The 12324-nt window shown below is 59.1% G+C and overlaps 1 protein-coding gene across 1 annotated transcript; it reads left to right on the forward strand.

Annotated features, from left to right (window-relative positions):
- The first annotated feature begins 4542 nt into the window (after positions 1-4542).
- On the forward strand, positions 4543-12324 carry GDPD2 (glycerophosphodiester phosphodiesterase domain containing 2). The gene is made up of 15 exons (XM_041485261.1): positions 4543-4656; positions 5722-5825; positions 5898-5991; positions 6213-6272; positions 6609-6707; positions 7087-7180; positions 7596-7741; positions 8208-8290; positions 8801-8951; positions 9484-9699; positions 10580-10731; positions 11071-11218; positions 11422-11504; positions 11939-11967; positions 12272-12324. Exons 1-15 carry the CDS (start codon positions 4543-4545, stop codon positions 12322-12324), a joined length of 1626 nt encoding a protein of 541 aa, XP_041341195.1.

The raw sequence follows: 12324 nt of genomic DNA on the forward strand, positions 1-12324 counted from the left end.
GGCGATCAGGGCACGGCTCCGCTCGGCCCCAGCGCTGCTCCCGTCCCCTCAGCGCCGTGCCGGGCGGGAGGGGCCGCGCTGCCGCCCTCGCGTGGGCACCGGCGGCGCTGCAGGCGCGCTCGGCGGTCCCTGCGGACGGGGCTCCCTCAGCAGCGCTGGGCTGGAGCAGCTCGGCTCCCCCGGGAAATGCGCTCCCTCAGCAGCGCTGGGCTGGAGCAGCTCGGCTCCCCCGGGAACGGGGCTTCCCTCAGCAGCGCCGGGCTGGAGCAGCTCGACTCCCCCGGGAACGGGGCTCCCTCCGCAGCGCTAGGCTGGAGCAGCTCGGCTCCCCCGGGAAGTGCGCTCCCTCCCGGCGCCGTCAGACGGGGGCCAGTCCCCCGGGGAGCCGCCTGTCCCGCTGCTCTGTCTGCCCGGGGTGTCTCTTCCACAAACTTTGCCTCACTCCACTAAAATCCACAACTTTTTATCTCCCGGAGCTCTGCTGCAACTTCCCCTCCTCCAGGATCTCGTTAGTCTCTATTCATGCTCGGTTTTCCCCTACACACTGCCTAAGGTGTTTCTTGGCTTGAGTGATCCTTCACCTCACTTCAGTGCTTACTAATTCATCTCCTCAAAACCTGCAACCCAATCCCTGAGAGTCAACCTTCTCCCCCATAAAATGGGCTCTCTGCATCCCAGGGGCTTTCCTGGGGGGCAGGTTCGCTGTGTGCACACAGCTTTGCTCTTGGTGTAGCAGCGCGACTGGTCTGTGTCAGAGTCGGCAGAACACATGGATGCGGGAGGTGAACCTCACTGCCAAACTGCTCTCATTTGGCAAAATCTGGGTGTGCAGGGCTGCTGGCTTGTCTGAAGGATATTCCTGGCCCTTGCAATGCTTTTAGCTTACTCCTTTGGGTGCAGAGCAGTGGGTGTTCGTGCACAAACCCTCCTGCAGTGCCCCAGACCCTCCACTGATAAGGCCTTAATCAGCACATTCCATGGAGCTGCCCAAGGAGTTGTGCAGAAGCTGTTAACCATAGTGTGGGACAGGATCAGCCGAGGGCTGAGTGCTGAGGCTTCTGCCTAAATTGGCAGTTGCTATGTCACTGCAGAATGCCATCACCTCCCTGTAAATCAGCTTTCTCGGGTCCTTTGCAAGTGGCAGAAGATCAGAGGGGTCCGCTGAGATCGCAGGCAATGACAGATCAATTCAGTGACGCAGAAAAGCCTGAGTGCCCATCGTGCATCCTGGCTCACTAGGAGTAGAGACCTGCAGCAGAGGAGGATAGCTGTGCTGTGCCACAGGGAGGGAGGGGGAAATTGGAAGGCATCAGCCCATCCATCTTCAGGTGGCATCAGGCCTGTCTGGAGCCTCCTTTCATCAGCTGCTTTAGCAAAGTTCAAATGCACTGGTTCGGAAGGATTTCTCTTGGCTCAAGGCAAGAAAAGCACTTTTAGTTCTGTGCTTCTGCCTTCAAAGCATGCCCCGGTGTGTCTGCCGGGCCAGCCGTGGTGACCTGGGCTCTGTCTGTTCGGGCTTCCTCTGCCGGGAAGAGAAAAGTCCCCTTTTGTCCGAGAGGCTCCCACAGCCCCTCTCTCAAAGGCGCGGCGATGCACGAAGCTCTGCCTCCATCTCCCGGGAGCTCTCCCTGGAGTCTCCGTCTGCCTGGACGTGGCCTGCCTGCAAACTCCTTTGCGCTGCGACGCGTGACGGCCCCGGGGCCCCTTCCCCCTCTCCCCGCGGCAGCCTCGGGGCCCGCCCTGACCCCGGCCCGGCCCCCCGCTCCGCTCGGCTCGGCTCGCAGTGTGCCCGCCTCTGCCGGCCTGTGCGGACCTGCCGGGCCGCCCCGCCGGGCCGGGGCACACCCAGGAGGGTGTGAGCGCAGCGGGAGCCGAGTGCTGGCACGCATGGGCCCGGGAGAGCCCAGCCCCGCGCTCACCTGGCCCAGCTGCGGGAGCCCGACAGCCGCGGGGAGCAGGTACTGGGTCCCGGGGCGGCTGCCCCGGCCCTGGGGATGCTGTCCTGCCGCGCCAGGGCTGGCAGTGCGGCACGGGGAGGGGGTGATCGTCCCGGCTCTGCGGGAAGCTGACGGGGGGAGGAAGGGGGTTGCCCGTGTTGTTCCTAGTCTCTGGAGAGCAGGAACGGGGAGCGCAGGACTGGCTCCCCGGGCATGAGACTGAGAGTGCGGGGTCTGGGCCAGGCTGTGCTGCTCTTGCTGTTTTGGGGTCACCCTATGCCCCATGCTGAGCCCGTGCTCTGTCCTCCGTCCTACGAGGAAAGGGAGCAGCGGAGTTAGGAACCAGCTCCTGCTGACCTGTCCGGTGGCACACAGCCTGGGCTGGCTCAGCTCGGCTCCTCCAGGACAAGGGGATCTCGATCTGCATATGGCCCCCAGGCTGTCCTGTGCGAGCTCAGAGGTCCTTGTGAGGCTACCAGCACACGCTGCTGTGTCAGTGGCTGTAGCAATGGGTTTGTCAGCCCTTCAGATTCGCTGTGCCTCGCACACTAGGGCTGCATGTGCAGTGGGGGTTGTTGGGTGGGGTCCTTCCAGCCATGATGGAGCCCCGGCTCTCACTCTGCTGCTCTCCCACTGGAGCTGGAGCACAAGCTGAGCAGGGTCTGGAGTGTGCCTATCCCTGCTCTGTCTGGGATGTGTGCCCTGCACAGGGATGTTGTGCCATAATCACTGATGCTACTGCTGCAGTCGTGCTCTGAGCTGGAGAACAGGGTGGCATTTTTCCTGCAAACCCTCCAGACAGCACCATTGGGGCAGATTTGTGACCAGTCCTGTGCCACTCTCTGCCAAGCTCCAGTCCTGGCAGCAAGTCCCTTGGAGCAGCTGAGTGCTGAGTTGCAGCTGGTGCCCACAGCCACTCCTCCTGTACTGTGTACCCTGCGTGGGAGCCTGCCAGGAGCTGCTGACACCAGTGCTCTGCCCGTGTGAGCAGTGACAGGGGACAGGGTGGCTCCAAGTGAAGGCTGGCTGAACCTGCTGGTCCCTGGTGGAAATGGTGACTCTGCTTCTGGTGACAGCAGGGGTATGAGCCTGCAGCCAGAGCCCCTGAGCATCAGGAAGGGGACCTGGACCCATGGCATCCTTGTGTTAAGGCTGACTCTCTCAGTGCCATCACTGAGCAGGTCACAGCTGCTGGTCTGGTGCCTAGAAGGTGGAGGGGGCAGCATATGTGGGGCTCTGTTTTGCTGCTCATCGTTCTCTGTGCCTTGGCTGGCTGGACCTGCTGATGGCAGCCCCCAGACATCCCCCAGCCTGCAGAAGCTGCCTGGCCAGGGATGGTGTCCTGCTTTCAGGGTGCTGCCTGCCTGTGCGTGACCCTGTGCTCTGTGTGAGTCACGCTGGGGCAGGCTCTGCACCCCGGCCCTGGAGCCCCCCACAGAGTGGTATTTAGGAGCAAGGTGACAGGCTGGAGTGCTGCCCTGTTCCAGGGGCAGATCAGACTGACCTGGGCCACAGCTAGGGCATGGCAGAGCTGCTCTGGTCTGGCTGGCTGAGCCAGGGAGGAGCTGGGCTAGCTCTGCTCCCTCTCTCCACAGCCCAGACTGGAATGGGACACAGCTCTGTGAGGCACATCATTGCCTCCAGCACTGGAGGGGATGTGGTCAGCTGGCTCCCATGCCTGGTTCAGTGGTCACAGTGAAATGAGAGCCAGGCTTAATCTGCATGGTGATTGTGTTGCATGGTGTGCCTGGCCTGTTGGGGAGGTTGGGGTGAGGAGGAGCAGCTCCACAACAGCACAAGCAATAGTAAAGATGGGATTTCTCCAGATGGATTGAGGAAGATCTTGTTTTGGGGTCCCTGCTTCTTCCAGCCAAGCACCAGGAATCTGGGGATCACAGCAAAGCATCCTGCCTCTGTCCCCTTGCCAGCTTGGGGAACTCAGTGGTGGCCCTGCCCTCAGCCTGGATCTCTGTGACTGTAGAAATGGGTTCCCCTCAAGCACTTGGACCAAAGCCATCCAGTGCCTGCTCAGCTGCAGCTCCTCCAGCCACACTGGGGATTCCTTGGTGTGCAGGTTGAGCTCAGGAGCTGCCAGGATGGTCCTGCAGCAGCAAGGACCTGGACTTAGGGATCAGAACAGGACTTCCCAGGCCATGGCATGGCCCTGGACAGTCCTTGCAGGTGAGGAAGCCTGGGTGCAGTGGTGCTGTCAAGCTGGCTGGCTGGGCTGCTTGTCCCTGGAGCCTGCACAGTGGTCCTGGCTCCCAGGCAGAGTGCTGAACCCTGGGCTGGGGAGCAGGCCCTGCTCCCTGCCAGCTCCAGGCTTGTTCCAGCTTGTTGGGTGAAGGGTCCCAGCACAGCCTGCTGAACAGGTTGGGCTGCACCCTGTGCTGCTGCTTCCCCTGGCACCGTGCCTTGCCTGGGTACACAACCAGCAGCCCCACTATGCTCCAGCACTCTGGGCCACCTGCCAGGGTACCTGGACACAAAATGCTTCAGTGCTCTATCCCCATGGGGTGGGGGCAGTATGTTGGGAGGCCTGTGCCAACACACTGTGTGTATCCCCACAGGACACCTGACCTTAGCTCTGGGACAGTCTGCTGCTATGGCAGACCCCCCTGGTTGCTGCTCTACCTGTGCCACCTGCCTGCTCTGCCCCTACAGCTGCCAGTGGATCACTGCCAAGAAGGAGAAGAGGAAGGGCCTGAGAACCACCAAGGTGAGAGTGATGCTGAGCTGGGGCTTGCCAGACCCTTTTTGGGAGTCTCAGAGTGCTGGCTGGGGTGGGGAAGGGCTGTGGCTGGGATGCTCAGCCCAGACACTGAGCTGCTGACCTCTTGCTGCTGCTCCTGCTTCCCACGGCCAAGCCCCAGGAAAGCTGGGTACTACCTGGCACGCTCACTGTCCAGGAACTGCCCTGGCCTGGAGCACTGGGAGGGTGAGCTGTGTTCCTGCTGGGTGGCAAGAAGGGTAGAGCAGCATTAGTGTGCATCTGCAGTGGGGCTTGCACGTGCCTGGGGCAGAGCAGAGCCCTAGGGCTGAGCTGGCAAGCAGGTCCCGGGGCACCTGGCCAGGCACGTGGGAGACACAGTTCCTGGGCTGGGTGTGGCCCCACCAGGAGGGTGTCCCCAGCAATTTGTAACCTGGGAGTGGTGAGGCCCTGGGATTCTCTGAGGTCTCCGACTCCCATGGGTGTGGCTCTGCTGCGGCTTGTCGTGTCTTGCCTGGAATGTACAAATAAGTCTGGGTTGCTAGGTGTCCCTCTGGCACCTGTGGCACCCCCCACCTCCTCCACACGTGGGACTAGTGGTCGTGGACAATGTAGCTGGACCCAGCCTGCAGACTCACCACTACAAGGGCAGTTCTGAGGCCCTGCACTGCTGTCTGCCTAGCACATGGATCATGCAGCTAGAAGGGAATGGGACCTGGCTCCCCACCCTTTCTTATGTCCAAAGTCCCAGTCTGTTCCCATGGAGTGCTGCATGGCAAAGGAGGCAGTCTTGCCACAGGGTCCATCCTCCCCAGCCTGGCAGAGGCAGAATTTTAGTTTGTTGTAGGACATGCTGATTCATCTTTCTGTAGCATGGGTCCAGCCAAAAGAGCCAGCCAGGGTGGCTCTGGTTCTTCTCCATGGGGCAGCTCAGTGCCTGGACCCCTGGCTATTGCCTGCTGTGACCCCCTGTGCTCCCCAGTGCTGGCTGGGTGATACCCAGGGGTCTCAGCAACCTGCCTGGGGGCTAAGTGCCCTGAGGGTATGTGTATAACTCTCTTCTCTGGCTTTCAGTATGATTGCAGCTGGTTCCTTTTCCTCTTCTTCGTCTTCCTCTTCACATTGGTGTGGCTCTACTTCGCTATCATCATCCTCAATGATTTCCACAACTTCAATGAGTGAGTAGGATCTACATCCAGCCTTGTTCCCCACATCATCCCTGCCCCTCTGACCTTCCCCTTTGCTGGCAGATTCATCTTCAGACAGAGGAAGCTGTGGCTGGACTGGTCCCTGGTCCTACTCATAGCTACGGCTGTGCTGATCAGCTACTCGTCTGTGCTGCTGGTGAGCCCTCCTGATTCCGCTGGGCTGGGGGAATGGGGCTGTGCTGAGCACAGGCTGCCCTGGGCTGGGAGGAGACTGCAGCGTCTGGAGCTGGGTCAGCCTGAGCACAGCCAGAGCCCCTGCCTGTGCCAGGGAGCCCAAGCTCTGTGGCTGAGTCCCGTGCCCTGTGAGGGATGAGGTGTGGGGCACAGCCCAGCTCTGACGGCTCCTTGCCCTTGCAGGTCCTTGCTTTGTTCTTGCAGCTCTGTGGCCAGCCCTTGAAGCTACATTGGGTGCACAAGGTGAGAGACCGGAGGTGCAGGGAGATGGTGCCTGCCCTGCATGCCCTTGCACCTTCAGAAGCTGGGACCAGCCTGCTGGGGCTGTGTATGGCTGCTGTGACCCCCCTGTGTGTCCCTGCTGACCGGGGCTGCAGCTGTCAGTTGCTCAGCCACATGTCTCTGGGATGGGAATATTCCCAGTGCTCAAAGCATGGAGCACAGAGCTCAGCTGCAAACCCAGATGGAGAAAGTGGGGTATCAGGGCTTGCAGGGATTCATAAGGAAGGCATGAGGAGGACTCTGCCTGGCCTGCAAGATGCTGTGTGCTCCCCTAACTACCCTGTGCATGCCCCACAGATCCTGCTGATCCTGACTGCCCTGGTGGTAGCTGCAGCCTTCACAGGGCTGGGAATAAAGTGGGCGGAGGAGTGGAAAAGTGCACATATCTCCCTGCAGGTGAGTCACCTCGATATCAGGGACTCCCCTGCTGTACCCAGAGCCTGACCTGTGGGCTTGAGCTGAAGGGTGCTGCCTGAAGCCCCCAGCACGGCTGCATGCACTGAGGGTGAATTCCCTGCCCTTGACTTCTGCTGCCTGGCCAGGCAAGGTGCTCCTTCTGCCCCTGCAGTCCTGCCTGGAGCAACTGCCACCAGACTGATGAATGTGGCTGGACCAGAGCAGGGAGTCTGTTCTGTCCCCCAGGAGCCTGTCCCTCCCTCCCGGCACTGTGGATCTTCCAGCACTGGCTGCGGGGCAGATCCCTGGCATTGAGGCTTGTGTATTTTGGGGACAGGCACTGGTGCTGGCTGACACCCTGTGGTTTTTGCCTCCCCAGGCAACAGGTCCCTTCCTGCACATTGGAGCTGTGGGGGGAATGACGCTCCTTGCCTGGCCCCTGGCCAGCTTCATCTACCGCACTCGCAGTACAGGTAATCCCCCTCCGAGCTCTCCACTTGTCACCTTGGCTGGTGCCCTGCGTCCTGCCACCCAGCTGAGCAGCACTGGTGGCAGAGTACTGCTCGAGGAGCATCAGTGCAGTAGTGGGAATGGGTCTCCAGTGTGGTGGTAATGCCTGCTCTTGGTGGTTTCTCATGACCAGCCCTTGTTGCAGCTTCAGCCCCCCCTGCTTTGCAGCTGAAGGAGGGCTACAGGTGGCAGAGTGCTGCAGAAGTGCTGAGTTGGCAAAGGCCAAGAATATATCCACAATGTTCCTGAGGCTGAGGGTGCAATGTTTGACCTAGGGCAACACAGGTTAATGCCAGTTGAAGCAGCCTTGGCTTATTCCTAGTGACCTGCAAAGTACCTCTGTACCTCATCCCTTCTAACTTCTGTCTGTGCCTGCAGGTCTCAGGGTGTTTGTGCTGCTTGTGTACTGTGCAGCAATGATTGCACTATACCTGGCTCCCTTGGGAATCACCTCCCCTTGCATCATGGAGGAGAACCAGCTGCCCCCCAAGCCAGCCCTAGTTGGCCATCGAGGAGCACCCATGGTGAGTGACCAGCACCCTGGCAGTGGTCAGGGTGGATGGGGCAGGCTGCTCCACTAGGAAAAGCCAGGCTGTGCCTGGCTGTGGGGCACAGATCCTTGTGGCCACAGGCCTGGACAAACTCTGGCCAGAACAGTGGCATCCCCACAGCAGCCAGGGCAGCTCAGGCCTGGAGGTTGGGTGAGCGCAGGGTGAAGAGGGGATACAGCAGCTGCAGGACAGAGCTGCTTCCTGAGCACTGCTGGACCAGGAGCGTGCAACTCCCAGCAGAAAGCCTGGTTGTTTTGTGTGGGCTGGGGAACAGGGACAAGGCAGGCTTTGACTGTCTACCCCCAGTCCTTTTCCACCCCACACCAGGCCCACGTCATCCCAGGCTCATTGTGGTTGCCCTAGAGCTCAGCCAAGCTGCTGGGTGCATCCAGGCAGGATGAGTGCCTGCCCCCTGCACTAACATCATCCCTCTTTCCAGCTGGCCCCCGAGAACACCCTCATGTCACTGCACAAGGCAGTGGACTGTGATGTGCAAGTCTTTGAGACAGACGTCATGGTGAGGTAAAGGGGTTCAGAGGGAGGAAGGGGCTGTGTGTCCTGGGATGTCACCTCCCACAGGGGGCATTATGGAAGACACCTGGAGGACTGATAGAGCCTGCGTTTAGAGGCAGCCCTGTTCAAAGGGCTCTGCCACTCCCACCTTCCCAGTATGGGACAGGCTCCAGCTTGGTGTCCCAATGATCTGGGAGAGGTACTGGGTTTCTGTCCTCCCCATGCAGATTGCCTTCTGGGGAGGGAGGCTCCGTCAGGGGAGGGGTACTGCTTGGAGAACAGACCCTGGCTCCAGTTCATCTCATGCAATCCTGTTATTGGGACAGCTGTTTCAGAGAGCAAGGAAATACTTGGTTGGTGGCTTGTTCTCTAGGTGCACATTTTTGTGTAAAGGGCCATGAGCAGAATAAGGATGAGGGTTACTCTGGGCAGGTGGCTGGGAGGGGGTAGAAATGCCAGGGCAGGGATAGGAGACAAACAACTTAAAACACATGGCTTTCCTCTGTGCTCCTTTGCCAGTGCTGACGGGGTCCCATTCCTCATGCATGACGAGGAACTCACCAGGACCACCAACGTGCAGGCTGTGTTCCCTGAGAGGGCTGCCCTGAACAGCACTGCCTTCAACTGGACAGACCTCCAGCAGCTGGATGCTGGCAGCTGGTTTCTGGAGGTCAGGAATGTCCTTAGGGTGGCTGGTGAGGAATGGGTGCATTTTTGGGTGAAGCATTAGCCCTGCCCTGGGGCTCCAGAACCTTTCCTGGTCCTAGCAGACACCTGGACAGGGTGCAGAAGCTTGCACAAATCCCTTGAGTGCAGTTATGCCCCAAGCTGGGGTTTGTTCTGACTCCTCAGCTGAGTCATGAGGAGGCTGCTTTGAGAAGTGGTGTCTCATATTTGCTCTGAGCTGCACAGCCTGCCTGGGCTTGAAGGCAGCTGTGGCCAGGCTCTTCCCAAAAGGTGACTAACTATTGCTGAGCAGCTTTGAATGCCCACAGGCGTTGGGGCTGCTTGAATTCTGTTGTTAGTGGGGAGAAGGGTACAGGTGCCCATGGATGTGCATAGGGAGGTTCCCTGTGCCTGTCTGCACTGGAGAGCACATGGAGAGGCCAGGGTAGGAAACTGAGAGAGACAGGAACCAGTTTGGGATGTGGAAGCTGACAGGTGGTCTGCCTGTGGTGACTGCCCCCCTCTCACCCTTGCAGCGGAGGCCATTTCCCACTGTGCAGGGTCTTTCTCCTGGTGATCGCCAGGAGGCAGCTGAACAGAGGATCCCGTCCCTGGAACAGGCTCTAGAGGCAGCCAAGCACAGCAACATCTCCATCATGTTTGACCTTCGGCCTGAGAACCACAGTGACTACCAGAACTTTGTCAATGTCACCCTGGGAGTGATTTTAGAGTCAGGCATCCCACTGCAGCAGGTGAGCTGGTCACCACCCCACCCCTGCCAGGCCTTGCTGTCACACCCCTGCCGTGGTGGGAGGTGCCCTGCCAGCCACACTGACCATCCCTGACACCCCATACACCCCGTCCCTATGTGTGATCCCTGCTGGGCAGCCCTGCCCACCTGTGGGGTTCTCTAGCTGGGAAAAGTTACAAAAATTAGAGCTTAATGCCTACAGCTTCAGACCCCTCCAAATATTTCAGACCCCTCCAAATACTTTGGTTTCCCAGCACTGGCCACCCTGGTGTGTAAACAATGACTCAGGCTAGGGAGGAGAGCAGCCCTGCCAGCATGAGCAGGAGTACAATGCTGAGGCTTTCACCTCCCCACACTCCACCACACCTCTCCCTGCAGCTCTTGGACTCCTGCTGCACCCTCCTGTGCTCCCTTTATGCTTCATCCAACCCCTGCAGCACAGGATATGTGCTGCCCTCAGGGGACAAATCAGCACTCAAATCACGTTGCTTGGCCTTTTGGGAATGCAAAGCAGGAGGGGACATAGAAAAGACTGCTACTATAGTGGTGATCCAAGGTGCATTCTTGCTGCAGAGCTGGGGATAAATGGATTCACTTCTTGAGCCATTCAAAGACCCAGAAAGGACTTAACTGTTGCAGATTTTCCTAGGCTGGAACTGCTTTCTCCCTTCAGTGGGACCTGTGCTTATTTCTTGGCTGGGGCAAGCTCTTAGGAGACTGTCCTGGCTGAGATCCTCATGGAAGAGGTGAGTGTGAAGCCAGGGGACAGGAAGCAGCTGTCTAAGCAGGCCGTGTGGGCCTGGACCTGTGAGGGAATATTGAAAGAGAGCAAATTCTCTGGAGCACTTCTCCTCTGCACGTGCTCTCTGGCTCTTGCCTAGGTCCTTTGGCTTCCAGATGGGTTCAGGGAAGATGTCAAACAGCAGGCCCCAGGTGTCCAGCATGTCTACGGCCGGAAGAGAGTTGAGAATGAGAAGGAGCCAGTACTGCACGTCAATCTGCCCTACCAGGACATGAGCTCTGAGGAGATCAGGTGAGAACGCTTTGTCCAAGTACCTGGGAGCTGTGTGGGTCTCAGGACTGTCCCAGGGGCCAGCAGAGGTGAGGGTGCTGAGTACAGGGGTGCTTCTGGGAAGAGCTGGGAGTGTGCCTTGTGAACAAGTGTCCCTATCAGGCAGGGCTGGTGCAGAGGATGGAGCTGGCTGCAGTCCTCTGCCCTGCCAGCAAATCTGTCCTCGGTCTGGACCTCCAGACTGTTGCTTCATGTGACTGCAAATGCTGGATCATATCCCAAATGTACAGCCCCTTCTGGCTGTGCAGAGTGTGGTGGCACCCTGCTGTCTGCTCTCTGACCATGGCTGTCCCCACACAGGCAGTACCGCCAGGACAACATCTCTGTCAACTTGTACGTGGTGAACCAGCCCTGGCTCTTCTCCGTGCTGTGGTGTTCAGGGGTGAGCTCTGTCACCACCAACGCCTGCCAGGTGCTAAAGGAGATGAAACACCCCATCTGGCTGCTGGTAAGTGACCCCTCCATCCTTCACCCTGCCCCACAGCCCTGTGTCCCAGACACTTGTGGGTCCTGTGCAGCTGCTTGGAGGGTGACTTCTGCTTACTGCTGTACTGGCATGGGAGCATGCGACCCTGTAGAACAGGAGGCAGGGCTGTGCCATGGCACACCACCCCTAGCTGGTGTTCAATGGCTTGTCTCCTTGCCTTGCAGCCCAGCAGCACATACTTCATGATCTGGATTGTTGTAGATTGCGTTTCTTTCCTTATCATCATCTGGGCCTTCGTCTTGATGAAGTAGGTTTGATCCCTTTCCCCCAAGGCAGCTCTGCTGGGGGAGGTTGTAGTGTGCCCTGGGTGGTTGATGCAGACCCAAACCTGCTGCCAGCCCTCTCTGGACTCAGATCCTGGGGGCGTGCTCTCCTGTCTGGCTAAATAAGACAGAAGTGTGTGGGAGCAACTTTTATCTCCAAGCTGCAGCTAAAAGTCTGCCCTGACCCTGCCTCAGGCTGCTGGATGCCTTAGTTCACACTTGTTAACCCACTCTGCACCCCGGGCTTGGTGGGCTGAGGCTGGGGAATCCTGGTCCTGCTGCTTTTTCCCAGTGCTGCAGGCTCTGAGAGCAGTTCCCTCTGGGACTGTGGGGCCCCAGAGCCTCCAGCTGGCAGCTCAGGGGAGGGAACGGTGAGACTAGACTTGCATGCTAACATTGATCCTATTCCATCTCCTAGGAAATGTTCCCACAGGAGACGGCCAGCGGGTGAGTGCACACGGAACGGGAGCTTCCCTCCCTTGGAGCCAGGCTCTGCCTCTGGGACTCTCCCTGACAGGCAGGCAGCTTTCTCCAGCCAAACGTGACAGAGTGGTTTGGGATGGCTGGGGGAGGGAAGGGAATCCCAGCCCAGGGAGTTCCCCCTGTCCTGCCGTTAACAAGCAGCCCTGTGGGACAGCACAGGGGAATCCCACATTTCCCGAATATCCTCAAACCTGCTTTTCAGGCTGCTCCGCCTGTCTCTGCGGGATGGTGGCTGCCCACAATGACTGCTTTTTCTCTGTCTCCTCAGAGTCTGAGACGGATGTGCTGCTCACAAAGATCAACAGCTTGATGCAAGAGTGA

Source organism: Pyrgilauda ruficollis, unplaced genomic scaffold (genome assembly GCF_017590135.1).
Source record: "Pyrgilauda ruficollis isolate IOZ18807 unplaced genomic scaffold, ASM1759013v1 scaffold7, whole genome shotgun sequence".
Lineage (NCBI taxonomy): Eukaryota > Metazoa > Chordata > Aves > Passeriformes > Passeridae > Pyrgilauda > Pyrgilauda ruficollis.

What these genes read in the sequence shown, in the direction of transcription:
- GDPD2 (XM_041485261.1), top strand. Translation starts at nt 4,543, where the DNA reads ATGGCAGACCCCCCTGGTTGCTGCTCTACCTGTGCCACCTGCCTGCTC. An exon ending in GTGCACATATCTCCCTGCAG is followed by an intron (nt 6,708 to 7,086) that starts GTGAGTCACCTC and finishes TTGCCTCCCCAG; the next exon opens with GCAACAGGTCCCTTCCTGCA. An exon ending in CAGGCATCCCACTGCAGCAG is followed by an intron (nt 9,700 to 10,579) that starts GTGAGCTGGTCA and finishes GCTCTTGCCTAG; the next exon opens with GTCCTTTGGCTTCCAGATGG.